Source organism: Acomys russatus, chromosome 30, assembly GCF_903995435.1.
Source record: "Acomys russatus chromosome 30, mAcoRus1.1, whole genome shotgun sequence".
In the NCBI taxonomy this organism is placed as follows: Eukaryota; Metazoa; Chordata; class Mammalia; order Rodentia; family Muridae; genus Acomys; species Acomys russatus.
In genome coordinates this window covers 9,036,125-9,057,092 of record NC_067166.1, presented here as the reverse complement: position 1 = coordinate 9,057,092, position 20,968 = coordinate 9,036,125, and the positions used below count along the sequence as shown (strand labels likewise).

The following is a 20,968-nucleotide window of genomic DNA, read 5'->3' as shown; positions in this document are numbered from 1 at the left end:
CCATCACGATTTCTAGGGATGATGAGAAGTGCATAGAAAGCCATCATGTTGACACAGCAGACGGCCCTTAGACTTCACTTTGACAAGGAGTATGGGTTTACTAGTAAGACACAGGTCATGCTCACATCCTGACAGGCTGGGTAGACATGCACCTCATGTGTCATCTGTGTCTAGGAGAACAGCATTCCCAAACCTAAGCAATCCTCAGCCACAGATGACAAGAATATGGAGATAGTTCCACTACACACACACACACACACACACACACACACACACACACACAAAAGCCACAGCAACTCTCAGTTGTCCACAGTGAAGGAAAAATGAACTCGGGTGAATGAAATGCACAGGTTGTCCCCAGCCTCATTTCAGCGAGTGAAAACTGATGGAAAAGTCCATCAGTTGCTGCTGAGCCGGAGCTAATGGTGAGACTTGATGCTATTCTGTGATGACAGTGTTTTAATAGATCATTAGTGTTTTTTTTTTTTTTTTCTTTAAACCTTGAAGTATAAAAGAAGCATGCTACATCTGCTTGGAGAAACTTGATGGAGTCTGGGCACATTCCTAAGACAGTCCCCCAAGTGCCACACAAGTGACTAAATCAACCAAAGGACAAACTTAGCTGTCCACTAAGGTGCACAGTGGGTAAAGCGTGAGTCACTATGAATGTCAACACTCTGATGTTAACGTTGTTTAGTAGAAAGTCAGTAGATATGGAATGCATGTCACCTTAACATTATTGTTGTCACAGACATAATTGAAATCAGAAGCTTAAATTGGCTCCTGAGGGAGAAAAGATGAAAAATGTACTGAATAAGTGAATCTGGATAACAGAAAAGCAAGTGAAATAAACAGTTTGAATTGAGCACAATGATGTCTTGTATAACGTCAGTTGCAATTTCTTTTTTTTTTTTTAGAGCGTATATTTCCCATTTACTGCCACAGCCAAAGCACCATTATACACCCTTTTCTAGTGCAACCTTCAGCACTTATTTACCTGGCAGCAAGCAGGACTAAACTTTAAGTGACCCCACAGGGGAACTTCACCAAGCCCTCGCTCCCTGTGCTCATCAGAAGCTCTTGATGGCAGTAGATGCTGTTTGGCAGCTGTAACAACAGGGAACTGGGTTGTTGTTCTAAAGCAGTTCTTCCGTAGAGCCTATAGGCTTGATGCCTATCACTAACTTGCACTTGGGGAGCGAGGACACCTTATGAACCTCCCACATCCATTCACACTGCAAGATGGCTGCTTAGACGAAACAGCTTCCAGTACTCCAGCATTAAGCAAGGAAAAGGACGCGATAACGTCAAAGCTCCTGGGGGGGGGGGGTTCCTGAAGCAGTTATGGTTCAGCTCTAAAATAATGCATGGGCGGGGTGCCCAGGTGACCACACAGGAAGGGGAGGACACACTTAAATTACTAACTTAATTGCATCAGAGACAAGAAGCGATGTCTAAGACCTACAAACAAAGACAAATACATAGTTTTTAAACATCTTTTTTAGATACACATTTAGTCATGTCATTGGTCAGATTTAGGTTGATGACAGCGGGCGTCGTATGTATTTGTACATACATATGTATGTAGTGGCCAAGGTTGAAAACTCCAGGATTACAGTGTTAGTGTTTCTAAGCTATATAGCTTAAGGCTTATAGATGTTCTATTATCTGGTTTCCAGTTGCCAAATTAGATTTTTACAACCAAGATATCTTGATGATATTAGGAACAGCGAATCCTCTCTCTCTCTCTCTCTCTCTCTCTCTCTCTCTCTCTCTCTCTCTCTCTCTCCTCTCCTCGCTCTCTCTTCCTCTCTCTCTCTCTCTCTCTCTCTCTCTCTCTCTCTCTCTCTCTCTCTCTCTCTCTCTCTCTCTGTGTGTGTGTGTGTGTGTGTGTGTGTGTGTGTCATTGTGTCATATCAGGAACACGGGCAGCCCTCTTCTTTATCTTAGTGACAAGTCTCTAGAAATGTTCACTAAATTATTTGGGATGAAGCACACAGCAGGTTGAGAATTCCATAGTTTAAAATCCGTTGGGAAGACTGTGTTTCCATGGGAGTTTGGAAAGTGGGAGGTATAGAATATTCTGGGGCGATGACACCAGGGCTCTGCTGCCCCTCTGCCAACTGACTAGCACACCATGGTCTAACTTTGGGGTTCCTGGCAGAGTGTAGGAATGGGCACTTGGCTTCAGTCAACCAATTTCAACAAGCTCTTTGGGGGAATTTGCAGATGAGCAAACACGGTTGCTTCCCTCTCGTTCTTACTTTATAGCCACACAACATCTTTCTGAAGAAGCCATTTGAAGCACCTGAGTGAGGCCTTTCACACTCACTGTATAAATTTGAGGAACGAGGCCCAGGCTTCCCAGCTCTATGGGTTTGTATTAGATTGTAAAAAGGAGTTTGACAGCTACAGTGTTACAGTGTTCAACACGGCCACAAACTGGCCCCGGTGACAGAGATAGGACAATGCCATGGGAGGACATAGCTGTTGCAAAGAAATCTTACCTTATGTCCCCTGCTTCCCTCTGCCCCTTCATGTTAATTTCTATGATTCTTGAATCTAGGTGTCATTAAAATTTAATAAAACATTAGTATCTTCTTATCCTTGGGGACCCACGGCTTGCTCCTCCAGGTGTCAGAGACTTACCACTAATTTATAAGTCTGAAACTAAGCACATGAAAAGAAAGCATCCACACACTATATCCCATCAATAAGGCTTGCCCAGGGAGCTTGCACTAATTATGTTCAGGGGATATTTCTCTATTTTTGAAGGGAAGGGTAGATCTTTTCTACAACCACCAAAAAGGTAAAAGGCCACCTAACGAAACCGTCCTGCCCTTCAGAGTGACATCTTCAGAAGATCCTCATCACAAATACTTCTGGAAGGTTGAGAAGTCTAAGTTTCTGTCAACACTGGGTCCAGAGGGTAAGGGTTCTTTGGGTACTATTTCTTTTTTCTTTCTTTTTGTTTTTGTTTTGTTTTAGACCAGCTTCCTCTGTGTAGCCTTTGCTGTCCTGGAACTCACTCTGTAGACCAGGTTGGCCTTGAACTCAGGGATCTTTCTGCCTCTGCCTCCCAAGTGCTGGGATTGAAGGTGTGCACCCGCCCCCCAGTGTGTCTAATTTCTATATGGTCTTCAGGAAACCTAGAAGAAAAGACTGTTTGTTCAAGTGTCTCCTTCCACTCTCCAACTGCCTTAGAATTATAAATCCATTGAAAAACATGGTGATAAAAAAAATGGTCTTTTCTTCAATGTGGGACTTACGGGAAGGTTACCCAGTTGCCTCTGACTAGGCGGAAAAGCTTGGCTGAATTTGGAGCAGATAGCAGTGACTGAGAAGTTGGCCTTCCTTACCTGGGAAGAGGGTCACTAACAAACCTTCAAGCCAGTTTCTAGTCCAGAACTGGTGTTGGTCTGAGAGAGTCATCGAGGTGTTTTGTGGTGTGGGACACATTGTTAAGGAATAGAGGCCACCCAGGCCATGGGGTTACAGCACTTACTGAGCATCTGACACTAAATGATGTCTCCTCATGGGCCATGGCTCTCACAAGGACAGTGCTGCAGCAGTGTGGGCAAACCTCGATTAGTGTTTATCTGGTTCAAGACAACGGGTAAGGACCTTAAAAACATCCATTTCATTTCTTTCCCTTTTTCTTTTGTAGCTCAGGCTACTTTAACCCATTAACCTCCTGCCCCAGCCTCCTGAGTGCCCCTGCACCCAGCTCAATTTTTTAAAACGTCAACACACTACTCAGTTATTATTAATCAAAGTGCAATAGATATATACATTTCCTAATAGTAAACTGTTCAGACCTGTGACAGGGTCTCCAACCCTTCTTCCTTTTTAGCCAAAGTCAAAACAAATTAAATTTCCTAACATCTGCACACACACACACACACACACACACACACACACACACACACACACACGCACACGGGGTCCTTAGGTCATCATCCTTACAAATGAGAAGCATGATTTGAATCTGTGGCACAAAAGTTATTTGCATTAAAATTATAGTCTGAGGTTTCAGCAGTAGCTTAATTGAGAAAAAAATTTTTCCGAAAGACAAATAAATAACAAATTACATGCAAATACCAGGTGTTTATAGATGAATAATCCTTACAAATGTAAGATTGAGTTTGCCACATACTAACACAGGAAATTGCCCAGGGTTTGAATGCATATATGGGCCACTGACATCAAAGACTTCCTTCCGATAATTATTAGGCAGTATAAGTGAAGGCTAATAGACCACTTATAAATGCTGTTTCTTGGCCGCTGTGGAGCTCCTCAGAGTTCCTGACGTGAGACATTAGCATCCGCAGTTGGGCTGTGGTGGAGGAGAGGTTTCCTTGAGTCTTGTGCTCTGCTTTGCCGCCGCCGCTGTGATGGCTGGGTCGGTCTCCAAGCTCTCTGACATTTTGTCACAGATGATGTCCACAAGGCGCTCAAAGGTTTGCTTCACGTTGATGTTATCCTTGGCGCTGGTTTCAAAAAACTCAAACCCTGGAGGAAACACACAGAAACAGCTCTGTTACGTCATTGTTTCTGAAGTCGGTTATGGTGTTGCTGAGGTGAAGGCAGGAGGAGGGAGATCACTATGGTCTAGACTGAGGGAGCGGCTGACCGCGAAGCTGTATCCAGTGACCATGAACCGGGAGTTATAAAGAAGGATTGGTGATGTTCATCTCCTTTGTGCTCATTCATGCTCTCTGCAAGGGCAAAGAGATTTTCTGAAAGTAACTCAAGAGCCAATAACAGTATCATTAATGGAGCCAACAAGTCTGGGTGGAGGAGGCAGGTGTTGCAGAGACAGAGGCACCAACCAAGGACCATGCACGGTGAGGACATCGACCCTCTGCTCAGATGTAGTTGACAGGCAGCACCGTCTCCTGGTGGGTCCTGTAATATGGGGAGTAGGGACAACTCTGACATGGACTCTGGTGCCCATATGTTGATCACTTCCCTTTGGCGAGGGCGGCCTTGCCAGACCACAGAGGAAGAGGATACAGGCAGTCCAGATGAGACTTGATAGGCTGAGGTCAGATGGTAGGGGAGGAGGGCTCCCCTTTTATGAGGACTAGGGGCGGGTAGGAGGGGTTATGAGGGAGGGAGGATGGGACAGGGAGGTGATGAGGGAGGAGGCTACAATCAGGATGCAAAATGAATACATTACAAATTAAAAAGGAAAAGAAAAAATTTTGTTGGACAGATTGTTATGGAATTCTTTTCAGGTATTTTCTTACTGTGATTGTAAAATCTTGCTAACGCTGTCACATATGTGGTGTGTAGATGGGTAAGATTGTCATGGAAATTTGTGTTGGGATTCCTTTGCATAGTAAAAAAAAAAAAATCTAGAGATGTAATCCTAATTAAAACTCAAACCAAACCAAACCCTCTGCAGCCAGTCCTCTTGTGCTCACTCCCTGCTCCTGCCTGTGGTGTGATCCTAACTCCTGGCTGTGGACTTGGCTGGATTAAGAGCAAAGCACTGGGCGTGTCTGTGGTTGCTTTTTCAGAATTGACTCTTACGAGAGAAATATGAGCCATACAACGTCTTCCTTCTTTAAGAAGTTTTGTCTGGCCATCATGTAGCCATTTACATTATTTTTTTAAAAAATAAAACTGACATTGACTCCCATTCTTTTCTCATTTCTGCATTCTATCAAAGTTATTAACTTCTCTTTCTCTCTCTTTTTTTTTTTTAAAGAAAAAACAAAACAAAACCCTGTGTATATTCTACCAAAAGAGGGACTACGAAGTTCCCATGCAATCCTGTGTGTCCAAGCGGCTGCCCAGTTACGGGTCTAAAGCTTCCAGTACATGGTCAGTATCTAGCAGGACACAAGGTGGCGCTAAAGAGTCACAGGAGTTACCGTATTCGAAAGGGGTGTTACTACCACAGCCCTGCGTGTCTTTGTAAATCTTGTGGGGACTGACCTCGTTCTCACCTGTCTGTTTATGGTAGTAACGTTTTTGGATGGGAAAGGAAACTTAATAAACTTCAACGAGCAGCAAAACTACAAGAAGACAGGAACTGCGCGCGGGGGGGGGGGGGGGGGGTTCCGATTCCCACTTCCGGAAAGTGCCCTTGCCTGTTATCATTCCATTGTTTGCAGTCACATTCCACCGGCTGTGCCTGCCAGTTAGTTGCCATGACAACTTCCCCACTTGGCCAGCCAGAGATTGGTCCGGTCCATTGGGGAGAATGTTGATTTAAGATGTGTTGGGCAGAGTGCAGAAAGCCTTTTCTAATCCATTCTCAATTTTACACCCTATAAATCCTTCTGGTTACATCTGGCCCTATCTCAGAGGAGACACAAAGATTCAAAATGATTAAATCCAGTGATTTTTATTTTTAAATGCCTGGCTCCCAGTACCAAAATAAAAAGAACAGTCTAATATTTTACAACTTCCAAATCCCTCTAATAATACATAAATAAATTTTTTAAAAGTTGTTTTCTTAAAGAGAATTGAGAAAATGAATGATTTTCATGAGTTAAAATTTCTAATTTTTAGATGTCTCACTATTTGATCAGATGGTTAAGCCCAAGCTGCATTTTAACCACTGCTCTGGTAGGATCTGAGTAACAGACGGCCATCAGTAGCATCAGGCTTTGGGAAACAGCGCAAGGCCTTTCAGTCTGTCTTTAGCTCCTGTTTCCTTTTTATTCTTTTATGTCTGCACTGTGAGCATGTCGAGTTGGCATTTCTTTTTCTGTAGACAAGACCAGGTGGTGTGGGCAGTGCTGAGTGTTTTCTAATGCCAGCACAGGCTCTAGGGCTGGGTCATCCACATTCCCACTGGACCTAGACCAGGGCAGGACAGGCACCCTCTGAAGGAGGTCACCGCTTAACTATCAGAGGTCTTTGCTTGCTATTTTTCAGGTGTTGTCGTCATTGTCACAGGACCAATGGGGATGGCCATCTTTTTCAGAAAATCACAAGAAAACTCTGGAGATGTAGGCTCTTTGGATAAAATTTTGGAGATAAAACTCTTTGGAGAAAAATAATCCTGAATTTGGGACAAGGCTGAGACAAGGTTGTGGGTTCAGTTCCATCAATTCAGCCAGCACTTCTCTCACATGTTAGAATGTTCAGGAAAGCGCCAGACTTGAAGTTCTGAGCCATTGCTGAAAGATACAGGCTCATGCCTCTCCCTTTACAGAACACTGCTCCTTCATCTGGGCGCTAGGTCACCTATGCTGCTGCTGCTGCTGTTGGCAACAGTAACGTGACCTCTGGTCACAAATCCAAAGTGTTCTAACTTCAATACCTTACTGTGGGATCCTGGAAATATACGGCTACTCAGGAGAGTGTGTCTAGGAGAGGTTCCTGCTCTGACAACACTCCCCAGCACAGTGAGGCAGCCATAATATAGTCAGTGTTGTGGCAATCAGCCCAAGTAGCTTAGCATCCTACAGTCAACATGCTAGTTTTTAAAAAATTCATTGTTTTCATGTATATATTCATATATTTCTTATTGTACGCAGTCAAGCATGTATGTGTATGTGCAGGCATGTATCACATGTGTGGAGGACATCTGAAACCATGATCGAATTATGATTCCAAGATTCAGCGTCACGATTTATGATACTTGATTTGTCTGTCTTACAGCATTATCTCTCAAGAGGGAAAATTCGGGTGAAGGTTCTGAACAAGCTGGCCAGGGTGATGACGGCAGCGTTCATGACAACACACTGGCGTTTACCTAGCCTAGGGGTTACCATATCACAGAGACTGTCAAAGGCACTTGGAACATTTTTAACTTATTTCATCCACGCACAGGCGCCATTACTTTTTCTAGCTTCCCAATCAGGAAATGAAGGCACACAATGGATGAGTGATTTGTTTAAACGTTCCTGTGGCTGGTTGGGGAGCAGCTGAGGAAGACTATTAGTTACCCACAGCCTTCCCTGACCTTCCACATGCCCTGAAGAAGGAGCCTACTATTTTGTAGCAGTCAAAGGATCAGTTCTAAGGTAAATACATACATTTTCCTTAATTAATTTGAAGGTGATTAAATGGAATTAAGAGTGTCAGCAGAACCAAACAATACTTTCTTTTAGCAACTTAAAATGGGATTACAAAAGTCACGTCTCCATACGGAGCCAAAGCTTCTGAAGAGTAAAACTGGTTCTCAGCGGCCAACAGGATAAATCTATCACCGAGTGTGGTGTCCAGACAGTGGGAGCTCGGGGTCAAGGTCACAGCCTTTCATATTTTGTAATTAAGTTGTTTAGATCCAGGGGAGATTAAGGTTCATCATGCAGCCCAGATGTCTGTGTCCATTTGAGTCGCAAAGGCGAAACCTATCTGTGAGAAACCCTTCATGTCCCATATCTGTTTCCAAGCACGTTTAAACCCGTGGCCTAAGTTACACCCACAAATGCAAACACTGGAGCCTTTAATCTTCCAGGAACCCCCTGGACTTCCTGGTTATTACATTTCAGCATCGTGGCCCTTTTTTTTTTTTTAAACCTCAGCTACCTCGACAAAATAGCTTGTCCTCGGAAAACTTTACACCCCACCATCAGCGGAAGCCACGCAAACAGTCATCTACAACCCCGAAGATGTTTCTACTTCACTGCCCAGCAAAGTACACTTGATCGGGATCAAATAAATAGACCAAGGTCACTAGCAAGCTGACTGTAGAGTATCATAGATTCCCTGACAAGGAGGCTTTTAGCTTCTTGCCTGGGACACCTGCCCCTTATGCCGCATGATCTGCAGTTAGTAACTTTTTTTTTTTTTTTTTTGAGAGAGGGTTTCTCTGTGCAGCCTTGGCTGTCCTAGAACTCACTCGGTAGACCAGGCTGGCCTCGAACTCACAGCGATCCCCCTGCCTGTATGCCGTGGGCCACCACCGCTCACCTCTGCAGTTAGTAACTTTAACACGCGTCTGCCTTGTCAGCTGCTCATCAGTGGACATGCTCCCTGAGACACGGAAGACCTGGCCACCCTTTCCCAGGCCTCCCAACTGCTCTCTGGCAGAAGCGGCATTGCTTCAAACTCAGAAAAGCACGTGCATTGAGCTAGCACATTCCTGCCGTGGGGTTCTCCAGGCCTGACCTAGAAAGAACATCTGCTCTTTCTAAAGCCCATGACGGGCATCCCCAGACACTGAGTTCAACCCTCTTGCTGTGGCTTCTGTACAGCTGAAAGAGCATTGGAAGGGCATGCTGACCCTGGGCGGTGTGGCTAGTGATACGGGTCTGGCTTGCCGGCACGGGTCTCTCTAACCCTGGTGCTTGACGGTCCTTGGTGCAAAGGTCAGAGAAACCTGGTCCCTTTTCAGAGCCCTAAGCACAGGGAAGCAAGCAGGGCCATAAGGCCCAAAGCGTGCTGCTCACTGAGGTGGCTGGCTCTAGGCAGTCACATACCGCCATGAGGAGCTCTGAAATGTCACAGCGCCCCACTGTGATCGTCCTGTTTTAGAAACAATAGTCACAGCTCCAATACCGAGTAGTGAGCCAGCTCCTTCTCAGCCCCTTTATCCAGTGAATTTATTCGATTTGGTAGATGATTCTAAATTTCCTCTCACATGTTAATATTTACACCATATAGTTAAACTCTATCTCCATCCATTACAGTAGGGTGTAAAAAAAATTTTTTTTTAATCACCCCAGGAAAGAAGTCTTGATCACTATTTGGGGTCTCTGACCTTTTCATTTTGAGAGAGGAAAAAAAATCATATTGTTTCCCCCCCCCCCCCTCCATAACTCCTAAAACTGTCCTTCAGACATCATTTCATTTCTAATTGGCAGTAGTTTACGTTCCTGCGGCTTTACCCGCCTCATGCGGGCTCCTTTTTTCCCCGTTTGAGCTGCGGCTATGGGGTCGCATCTTCACTGTTCCGGTGGAACTGGGACAGGGCTTCAGGGAAAGGCCGTCCTCGTGCTGCCAGGCAGGTGACAGTTGGGACAGAAGTGAGGACCTCAAAGCAGCAGGACCAACTGTCATTTTAGCTGGTCCCATGTTGGGACCCGGTCATGAGGCTGACTTTAGGAGGGGAGCAGGGGTTGAGGGTTTGACCCACTTCCCTGAAGAACGGCCAAAGCAAGCAGCAGAAAGCTGGAACGGGAGCTCGGGCCCGAGGCTAACGCTGATAAAAATAGAAAACAACAAAAACGGACCGTGCCTCCCAGGCTCCCCATTTGTTGTTCACCAGATGGCAGGATTCAGACCCTGTGCAAGGGTTATCTTAGTGCTGATGGACGCTGGCCCGCATAGAGAAGATCTTCTTCTGGCCAGTCACCTGACAGACTCTAGTTTAGACTCCTCGTGAGGAAGGCGCTGCCTGCGTTTGCTGGAGTTGAGGCTGCACAGGCTACGGGAATTCTTCTTTCTCCATTAAGTAAAATCCAAATTCACTGCCTACCTTCTCAGATTTCTCCGGCTCTCAGACTTTCACCTTACACCCTCCACCTCTATGGAGCTGGTCCCCCCCCCAAAAAAAAAAACCTGCGAAATGACTCAAAAGCTCCCCGTAGTACAGCTCAGCTCTTCCTGTGACTTCCCTGAGGAAGCCCACTGGTATCCTCTCGCCCCAATCAAAATAGAATTTGATGAGGGTTGCATCTGCTCCCAAGACTGTTGAACTTTTAATCAGGATTTCCCCTGTATATATTCAGGTGCGGCGGATATAGATAGACCTTTAATATAATTAAACCAACAAGCCTGTGTCTGACATACTTGATGCTGCCTCTCTCTGGAGGCTGACCACTGACCCTGCTGTTCCTCTTGTCCCTCACATGAGACCCAAGTTTCAATGGTCAGTTGTTGTTTTGGATTTCTTGGCATCCACATCTGTATCATCTGTTCTCTTTGTTCAAGAGAAAGGCAATAGCATTCCATTACTTTTGTAAAAACGTTTTGCCCTTATGTAGCCAATGTACAAACAAATCATGTTTAAATCTCACGTTTCTTTCTATGTATCCAATGTGCAAACACATCATGTTTAATTCTCCCACCTGTCTGCTTCACTTCCTTAATTCTTTATATCACCTGCTTGTCCCCTGTAGCTATTTTGGTTTGAAGTCTTCCAGAAAAAGCCGAGTTCCCTTGGGTAACAGCTCTAAGGTCTTGCCTGGCGAACCACCCATACAGAACACTTCCTGTTCCCTAGTGATTCCTTTCTAGTATATATTTGGGATTTAATTACTGTTTTATACCAGTTACAAAATTCACTTAATGTCAAATTCAATGTTCTAGTCATTTTGAAGGGTCTGATTCACAGCCTTTAGAATACCATGTTGTACGACCATGAGACTCCAATTCTGGAACATCTTTCAGGATGCCCAGAAGAGATTCCGTATGCAAAGAGCCAGCCACACCCCATTCCCTGTCAACCCCCTCTACTGGGTTCATTTTGCTCTCTAGTTAAACTATGCCTTTCGCATTGGGCTTCCCCCAGCCATCGAGTAGAAGCAGGTGTCCAACAGATGTTGGTTAATTACAGGATTGACAGGTATTAATTGGTTGGGAGAAGCTCCCATATTGAAACGGAAGGGAAGAGAGTCACTTATTTCTTTGTTCTTTGTTATGAAGGGACTGAACATGTAAGTAATTTGTCAGCAACATTATTTATGGAAGGAGTTTACCAAGCATGGAATTCCATATAATATTGTTTTAGATTTGCCCTGTGGGGAATTTGTTATTAAAAAAAAAAAAAAAAAAAATCAAAGCAGTCCTATTTACCCATGAGGAAAGGCAGTTCTGAAAAATAGGAAGAAGTATGGAATTGTTCACTTCCACTAATAACTCTTGCTTTTCTTCAAAATATAGACTCTTAATGTCTAGGAAAGTCAAGTTTCTCTCTTAGCTTAGAGAGGTAAGGTTCATTCAAGATACAAAGCCATTGTTTGTATGCAAATAAGTGCCAAGTGTTTTCCAAATGGAGTTTGTTCCTTTGAACCCATTAAACCTTCGTCTGTAATGTCATAACATTTCATTAGGCTTTTAATGAATAAAGGAGACAGATTTCCACCTTAGCCTATTGAACCGTGGACACGAACATTAGTAACTGTTCTTTGTATAGGATTTTTCAATTTACAGTGGCACTTATGTGCATTTATCCATGATCAGGTTACATCTGCTGTGAGAGATGCCTGTGAGACAGAGCAGTGAGTGAAATGAAGTTTCAAGTGCCTGGGCCTAAACTAAAGAGGTTTCCTCGTGACATCATAGTGGGAGGCCTTTGTGGAGCACCATGCCAGGGTCATTATGCGGTTCCTTTTGTATGGCTTTGGTCCCAGACTGTAGTGTGAAGTAGCGCCCTCACAGTTTTACAGTTGAGAAGTGTAGATGCGTTGCACATAACAGAAACCCACAGCAAGGATTAGGATCTGGCTCCCCAGGCCATGCTCTTTCCTCCAGGGCATTCCTAATGTCCATCTTGTGTCTTCTGGCAGGGCTAGACCCACCCAGCACAGATATCTGTGTTGGCTTCCTAAAATCAGCCATGGAGAGTCTTCGTGCTTTAATGCTCGGTAATTTTTACTGGCATGTATTTATTTTACAAAGTAATGGATTTCATGATGACATTTATTGCTGCAACTATACTTGGTACTTTAACAGAATTTGCCTTGATAGCAATTTCTAAATGTCAGAAAATTCTTCAGAATGTTTGAATTTGGCTCCATTCAGAGGCCTGTCCAGAGTAGACACAGAAAGCCACACAAATTGTGACTTAAATGAATTTCCTTTTTATAGTGATAAATTTGGAAAATTGCAACTAATTCATATTTTCTCTTGAAGGTTTGTATTTAGGAAAAAAAAAAAAATACTCCAGAAGCAAATGATTTGCTCTTTGGGCTTCTAGAGCAGAGAAGATGATGATGAGAGTTCTGCCTATAGAATTCTTCCTACAAATAATTACATTTTTTTTTTTTTTCAAATAAAGCCAACTCAGATGATTGGAAACTAATTTTAGTTAAAGGGTGAAAAAGTAAGCCAGGATAGGGTGTGCTATCCAGCTAGAGTACAGATATTTACTTGAATGGTTTTCACAGAGGAAATACCACTGGTTCCTGTGCATGGGGACTAAGCATTCGCCAGCATAGAACAGGGTATAGGCTGGGCCTTGGGTTTGAGAGAGTCCCCTGTTGTGAACAAAGTTAGTAAGGCCAACAAAACACGCAGGGTTAACAATCTGCACAGCAATCACCCGGACACTACATTAACAAATGACTTCTATTGAGAGGGGATCCTTTTAAAAATCCATAAAAGAAAGAGGGTGTCTCTGAAATTCCCAATGTGGAGGGCATGGTCTTTTTTACCTCTGCTCTAGTAAGCCACAGTTTCCAAGGTGAGACCATCAGAGAATTATGGAGCTGATCTGCAGAAGGGGGAAGGAAAAGGAGTGAGCACAATCAGAGAATTATGGAGCTCATCTGCGGAAGGGGAAGGAAAAGGAGTGAGCACAATCAGAGAATTATGGAGCTCATCTGCAGAAGGGGAAGGAAAAGGAGTGAGCACAATCAGAGAATTATGGAGCTCATCTGCAGAAGGGGAAGGAAAAGGAGTGAGCACAATTAGGGGGCCTGCTGCTGTCTACAAGAGTGGGGATGGGGTATATAGGAAAGCATAGGGATGTGTAGCGTTGTCTATGCACCCCAGCCAGGAAGACGAGTGAGCCTGCTCCACTCAGTGACATTCCCTTAGTGTCCCTAGAAGCAGCCACTAGAATAAGAAATAAATTAGAAAAACACCATTGGGACAGTTTTGCTGACAATTTGTTTACTTTAAACATTTTTTTTTAAAACTGGTGCTACTTTTATATTTTAGAACAGTCGTCAGTAAATTACATGAGATATTCCAGATTAATATAAAATAGAGTTTACATTGGATGTAGGTTGGTTTAACTGGGCTGAGTATGCTAAAGGAAGGCTCCACCAGTCTGTTGTTTGGTGGGCTAAGTGTATTGAATGCATTAGTAGCCTCCAGTGTTTTCAACTTCCTGATAGGCTTATTGGGACATAATACCATGGTTACATCAAACACATCTGTATTCACAAGTGTTTGGCATTTATTGTTCTTGGGGACAAATAATAACAGGCATTTAAAATTAGAAATCAATTCCATGAGAGTCTGGCTGGGAGAATTTATTCTCTTCTGCTCCTAGTTATGGTAATTTTACCTTGAGGGAAAGAAATTCACACTGACCAAGGTGCAGAGCTAGTGAACAGATCTGGGTCTCTGGCAGCTGGCCCATCCTGGATTTGAGACCTTTCACGTTTCAAAACAGCACAGCAAACTCACCTAGATGGGTTGTGTTTGTTTTGTCATGCTGGTAATAAAAATGAGACAGTTTACAATTCCCATATTCAGCTTTGAATTTTTAGTAACATTGTTCTTAGCACCTTGTGTTGTTAAAAAAAGACCATGAGGTCGTGTATTTATACAGACCTTTATTACCTGGAAGCAGATTCATTCATTCATATTTTACATACTGCACAGGACAGATATGGATGCAGGATTGAGAAGTGCACAGCACTCAGATTATCCTGAGATAAGGGAACCAAGGTGGGTTCTGAGTCAAGTAAGAAAATGAGAGGATGGACAATTTTGTGAGGATGAGAAATTAGAAGCTCTTGAGCAAAAATATGGTTTTGCATACTGTGTCTCTTGGAAAGAAATGGGGCTTCCCAGGGGTCAAACATTTGTAGAGATCTGAAGTAGTGTGATTTTTCTCCCTAGAAAAGGCTACACAGGTTGGTTTTGTTGATTAAAGAAAGTGATGATTAAAACAGGAGTTTTCCAAGGTCTTGCAAATTTATTCAGTGGGGAATGTCTGAGCCCTGACAGCAAAGAGCAAATTGGGTCCACACTTAAGGTGCTGCAGGGTGTGGCATCATCCACCAAGCCACCATCGTTTCATTCTATGTGGATCACTTTTGAGCTTGAAAGGAACGCTATGGATGTTTACTGGGAAATCCACGTCACTGGAACCATGCTGAGCAAAGTGGGTCGCCTGGCATGTGTGACCTCTCTGTTCATAAAGAGCATTTTGTAAGGAATAAATGTCATCTGCCAAGAGCTAATAAGATGGGGCAAACTCAAAGGGCCAGGAGAAGGTGGATGGAAGCCCCTTCCCTTTTTATACATGGAGGTAACCAAGCTAAGTATGCCAAACACATTATAGAGTATCCTTGACCTATTTTCTGCCTCCTGGGAAAACTTAGCCAGAAAGAGTGTGAGCCAGGAGAAATAATGGCAGGGTGTCTGCACTTTTCCACAGGCAGCTATGTGCAGCCAGGTACTCAGAACATTTAAATAGCATTGCTGGGACTCCTTGCCAAATCCAGAAGTTGGCAATCCCTGTTCTTTCATAAACACTACAATTAAGATTTTTTTAAACAATCTTTAAAAACTGCTGAAGAGCAGTCAGTGCAAATGCGGAGCAGGTGGTTTGAGTTTTAAAAATAGGCATCGGAGCAATGCTCCTCAGGGTTGCTGACTTTTCAACCCGAATTTATGGTGGAATTGTTTTTGCAGAGGAAAGGAGAAAATAATAATAATAATAAAAAAAAACAAAGGGAGGAGTATCCTTCATTAAACTGGAGTGCCTGGAGGCAATGTTATGGTTGCAGCTTAAAAAAATGACCAAATGGGAGTGTGTATGTCACAGGCAGCTTATGCTTCTGCGGTTTTGGTGCTGCGGCCACTAAGTGGCCCTTGGCAAGGAGAGCTCGCACAGTAACGAGAAGCTGATGCCTATGAAATGAGATTAGGGTGTGTGTGTGTGTGTGTGTGTGTGTGTGTGTGTGTGTGTGTGTGTGTGTGTGTGTGTGTGTGTGTGTGTGTAAACAGTAACATCCTTTACTTTAGAAAAAAGTTAACAATGTGAGCACAGAGAGCCTCAACGGCTGGTTCTTAAGATTTGATTTGCCTTTTCACATAGATTCCTAATACCATACAAGAACAGATTTAATGGAGGCAACGGGTTAGAAGTTAAATTTCATAGAAGAGAATGGAGTGGCTACTTGCGCTATGCAATTGACCCTGGAAAGGCCTAGCCCACTGTAGCCAGTACTACCTTGGGTAGGTCAGCCTGGGTTGTATGAAAAGAAGTATCTGAGCAAGCCAGAGGAAGCAGGGCAAATAGGTTAAGCCAACGGGGTCTCTGCTTCAGTGCCTGCCTTAGGTTCCTGCCTTCACTTCCCTCAACTAACTGTAACTGCTAAGCCAAAGAAACACTCCTTCAAGTTGCTTTTGGTCATGGTGTTTGCCACAGCAACAGAAAGCAAACTAGAACATTCTGCATTTTCAGAGATTCTGATTGTGTGTGTGTCTGTGTGTGTGTGTGATGGGTTCCTGGACTGATTTTTTAATGTCCCCTGAGTAACACTGTTGTACTGATTGACACTTGACCATGTTCCTGTGACAGGCAACTCTCCTGCTGGGCTCCATTCTTTCTATCTATCACCTGGTTAAGTTCCTCTTAACCAGTGGCTTTAGAATATTTACTATCATATAACCCAGCTTTTAAAAAATTCAAGACTATTCTAATACATGCAGATTAGTTTTTTAAGTTATATAACATACGGTCAGAATAACATATCCAGTAACTGAAAAACTGATGTTGAGATACAGGCAAATACGTGTAATACTTTCTTCCTATACTCTCCCTGACATTAGACACCCCAAATTTGGCAATGGCACCTTTGTACTTAGTGTGAAATGAAATCTGGTCTTGCTATTCTATTCTTTAAACTCTGCCAGTGGCTCCTGAGAATGTGTAGAGCCAACTCCAGTCTCTCCAGTCTAGGAAATGGCCTCTCAGTGATATGTCATCTTTTTATGGGCTTAGACCTCTCCAGCACACAGTTCTTCATAAAGGCACAATCACCTCTTTGCCCAACCATGAACATTTTATTTTCTATCTTCAAGCACACTACAGACACTGTCAATGTGGCCTTTCTACATGCCTCTGGATGGAGATGTTCTTAGTCTCCTTATCTCCTCTAAAACTGGTCTTCAATTCTGTTGAAGACCCACACAGAGTGGCTTGTAAAAGTCACTGTATTTGTGTCCCTCTGAAGACTAGAATATTCCAACTACATGTGCCTAACCAAGGATGAATGCTCAACAATAGTGAATGGAAGAATGAAAGGGTGAATGAATGAACAAATGAAAAACCATGCTGTATCACATCCCCAAATTTCATTGTGAAGCATCTGTCTCCTATGTCCGTGTAGAGTCAGTCTCACGGTGTGACTCTATGGTAGTTCAGCGAGAAGCCTTGGCTTACTGGTTTTAGTTCAGAGGATTTTGATCAAGTCCTAGTGGACTAGTGAACAACATCTCTGCCCACAATCTCTCTTTCGGATCTTCCCAAGTCTCCGTGAAAATGTCTGCACCAGTTTGATGGACGTATTTTGAAGAGAAAAGTTTGCCCATGAGTGAAACTTATTCAGGAGAATTCATTCTTAGTAACCATGGAATCATTCCTGGCTTCTATTGTGGGATTATGGGATGCTGGGAGTACCACAAAGAGGAGCTTAAGTAAGCTTATAGCCACACATGCTTAGATAAACACACCTGACTTCTTCTTGGACTTTAAGATAAAACTAAATGCAAAAATCTATTCCGTAACTCAAGGTTATGGTGCCTGGAGTAAAGCTTAGTGCTCGGGGACAGATGGCTATTATAATTTTACCTGGTGGAAGTTGCTTAGGGTCAGCCAAAGGACCCCTACAGCTCAGAACTCCCACAGGCCAACAACTGTATTTGTGGTTCCTTCCATTTTCTTTCCTATCCTGGCTATCAGGGAGAACAGAGATTTTCAGAAACAAATTTGAGGATGCCAAAGTCAAAATCAGCACCATGGGGTCCTTCAGGCTCAGCTACAAGCAGAATCAGGGCTACTGAAGTCCCAAGGCAGACTTTCCCATCTGGATGCTAATGATGCTCCCTATCCTTCAGGTATCTCTCCTTCAATGGACACTCGAGCCCCGTGGCTGATGGGACCAACTCTTGTAGTCCACAGAGCGTCAAACCTAGAGGCAAATCTGCTAGCTCTGGGATTTACCTGCATTGATTTACCTGTATCTTTTGGAAAACGATGGCATATTATGCCTGACCCACCTCACATTTTTCAGGGGTGCTGCTGTGTGAAAGAGGATCCCATTCTATGGGTTTACCTTTTTCTATTTTAAAGGATGATGATTCCCTTAAGCAAATTGTCTACTTGAACCAGAAATTACCAAGTAAATATATGTGGTTAAGAATTCACAGATATATGGGCTGGAGAGATGGCTCAGCAGTTAAGAGTACTGTCTGCTCTTCCAGAGATCTGGAGTTCAATTCCCAGCAACCAAATGGTCAAATTACAACCATCTATATTGGGATCTGATGCCCTCTTCTGGCATGCAGGTGTACATGCAGACAGAGCACTCATCTACATTAAATAAATACATCTTTGAAAAATTCATAGATATAGAAGGTGTCTTTCTGATGGAGTCTGCCTATAATTGACAAAATTTAGCTTTGTAAAATAAAAATGCAGTGTTTCTTCTATGTTGTATAAGGCTGTACTGTAATGGAGTAAATGTTTAAAAATGCATAAAGAGAATCATGTCAACCACAGGATCGTGTTCGGCTTGGGCAGCAACAGCTCTCTTCAAACACTCCCATCATGAAAGTAAGTGTGGTGTAGTACTAAAAATTTAGTATTATATGATACTACAAGTGTTTTTGTATATAGTGTAGCTTTCTAGGTTTTAACTCGGAACACTTGAGAGTTGGGGTTGGGCAGCTAGTCTGTGTTGGTGTTGATAAATTCATTTGAAGCCCCAGTTGTTTCAACTGGAAATAGGTACGTGAGTCTTAGTCATGAGCTCACTGCTGGTGTTCGATTTCCCTGTTGGTAGATAGAGTTAAAACCCCCAGAGAAGGAGAATTTCCAAGGAAGTATGTGTGGAAGGGTGTGGCAGGCCAGGGGTGCAGGAAGCAGCTGAAGGGGATGCCTGCCTAGTAGAGGGGACACAGTGCTGAACAAGGGGAGGGGTTGGGAGCCCCAGAATAATGATGAGGAACTACTTCTCAGGGCAAAATGGAATTAAACATCAGGAGAGGAACATCCAGAAAATGTTCACTGTCTGTATTGTCACTCACAGACTCTATGATGGTTGTTTCTAGAAGGTAGAGTCATCTGTCAAGTAGCCTAAAAATTGTAAACCCTTAATAAACATTTTCTGGTGACAAAAAAAAAAAAAACATGTTGACAAGAGCACTCTCTTATTAGACCTCAGCCTCTATTATAGTATAGCTTGGTCCAGTGCCCTCATTTGGACGAGCAAGTGATATACAGAAATAATCATCAATAATGGAGAGTTAAACATAAATAGGTAAATAAAGCAGCTGTTCTGAGCCATCTGCCAAGACATAGTAATAACCTTTGGAGAAAGAATCCCTAATCTCTGAGAAATGCAATTTTACTGCTATTTTTTCCAAAATAAAACCCCTCAAAACCTTGTAATTTAGGTTAATAGAGTTATTAGCTTTCAGATCTGTCTCTCCTGATCATTTGTAGAGGGTGTGTAGTGTGATGAGGCAAATGAACCACACTGGAGGTAAATGATCTCCAAGAAGGCACATTTGCTGGTTGCTATGACAACTGCTGAGTTTTATTGGCTAAAAAGCAAAAAAAAAAAAAGCAATTAGAGACTATTGGAAGATTTTGCAGAGGCACATAAAACCTGTCTCTCAATTTGAGAAGCTTTCCCACATCTGTGCAGTGAATGGAGCGGATGTGTGAGGGTACATGTATGTGTGTGTGTGTGTGTGTGTGTGTGTGTGTGTGTGTGTGTGTGTGCATGTGTGCATGCTACTGAAAATATCCCCAGAAGTAATTCCACCATTCTAACATCTCTTCCATACCTGATCTTCTCAACAGCCAAGTTGTTCATTGGATTGTTAAAATAAAGCTATCACTTGGCTCTTTGTGACAATGACATTGATTTGTTCTTGATGCTACTCTATTTTACCTGGAGTCAAACAGTTTTTAGCTTTACTTATAAAGACAGCTTGCTTGTGTGGCATGCTTTCTTCTCCCAGGTGCATATACCTACCTAGATGAAAAATCCAGAGAAAGTGAAGGGAGCCTAAGGAAGCCACAGGGGAATGCCCTCCAAGGTTCCGCCCCCTCTCTCTCTTTGAGACAGGGTTTCTCCGTGTAGCCTTGGCTGTCCTAGACTCACTTTGCAGACCAGGCTGGCCTCGAACTCACAGAGATCTATCTGCCTCTGCCTCCCAAGACCTACTCATCTATAGTCCTATCTTCCTGAGGTACTAGGAAAAGTCACCAAGCTTCTAAGGCTCTTACACACTGATAGCATGTGGAGAGGTCCTATGTCAGAGAATATAGAGGCTAATGAGCATCTATAGCAAGGTTAAATATCAGACTAGTGATGTTTTCATAGCCGGTTGCAAGGGAAGTCTCCTGGACGGGTCTCTATGGCCATGCTGTGACAGCCTTCAGTGTAATGAGCTCATTGGCCTCACAGGGAGATAGTAACATTTGGAGAATGGACTCTACTCAGCTATTGGGATTTCCCAGTGGTAGATTGAGCCACAGGGAATGGCTGTGCTTCGACAGTCCAAGCTTCCAAAAATAGAGCAAAGCTCAGTTCATCCATCACATGATGGTGGTTTTCAAGTTTTGGGTTGCGCCTCATTACTGGGATCAACTGAGTTGAGGCCATTATTACAGAAGAGAGAAGGGGAGCAGAGGGAGGGTGCCAACTGGTGCCAAGGTGCTTTGTGAACAACTTCTTGCTGCATCCTCTCTGGATGTATGCGTACACTAGGTTGCAGGACTGGGATTGTAATTTTCCTGCTCCTTGTCCTTTCACTTTAACTCTCTTCGATGTTTGTGCCCCACGGTAGTCTTTACTGACAATACCTCATCTCCTTTTACTGGCTTTATTTTTTTCTTCTTCTTCTTCTCTGAGGATTC

At 43.3% G+C, this 20,968-nt stretch overlaps 1 protein-coding gene across 2 annotated transcripts in view; it reads right to left on the bottom strand.

The window, feature by feature from the left end:
• Nucleotides 1–3,893: 3,893 nt before the first annotated feature.
• Rab3c (RAB3C, member RAS oncogene family) overlaps nt 3,894–20,968 on the bottom strand; it is a 205,596-nt gene continuing 188,521 nt past the window's right edge. For both annotated transcript variants that reach the window (XM_051172565.1, XM_051172564.1), the window contains exon 5: nt 3,894–4,512. In XM_051172565.1, coding sequence (XP_051028522.1) covers nt 4,319–4,512 — 194 coding nt within the window. In that variant the 3' untranslated portion in view covers nt 3,894–4,318. The remainder of the gene's footprint in view (nt 4,513–20,968) is intronic.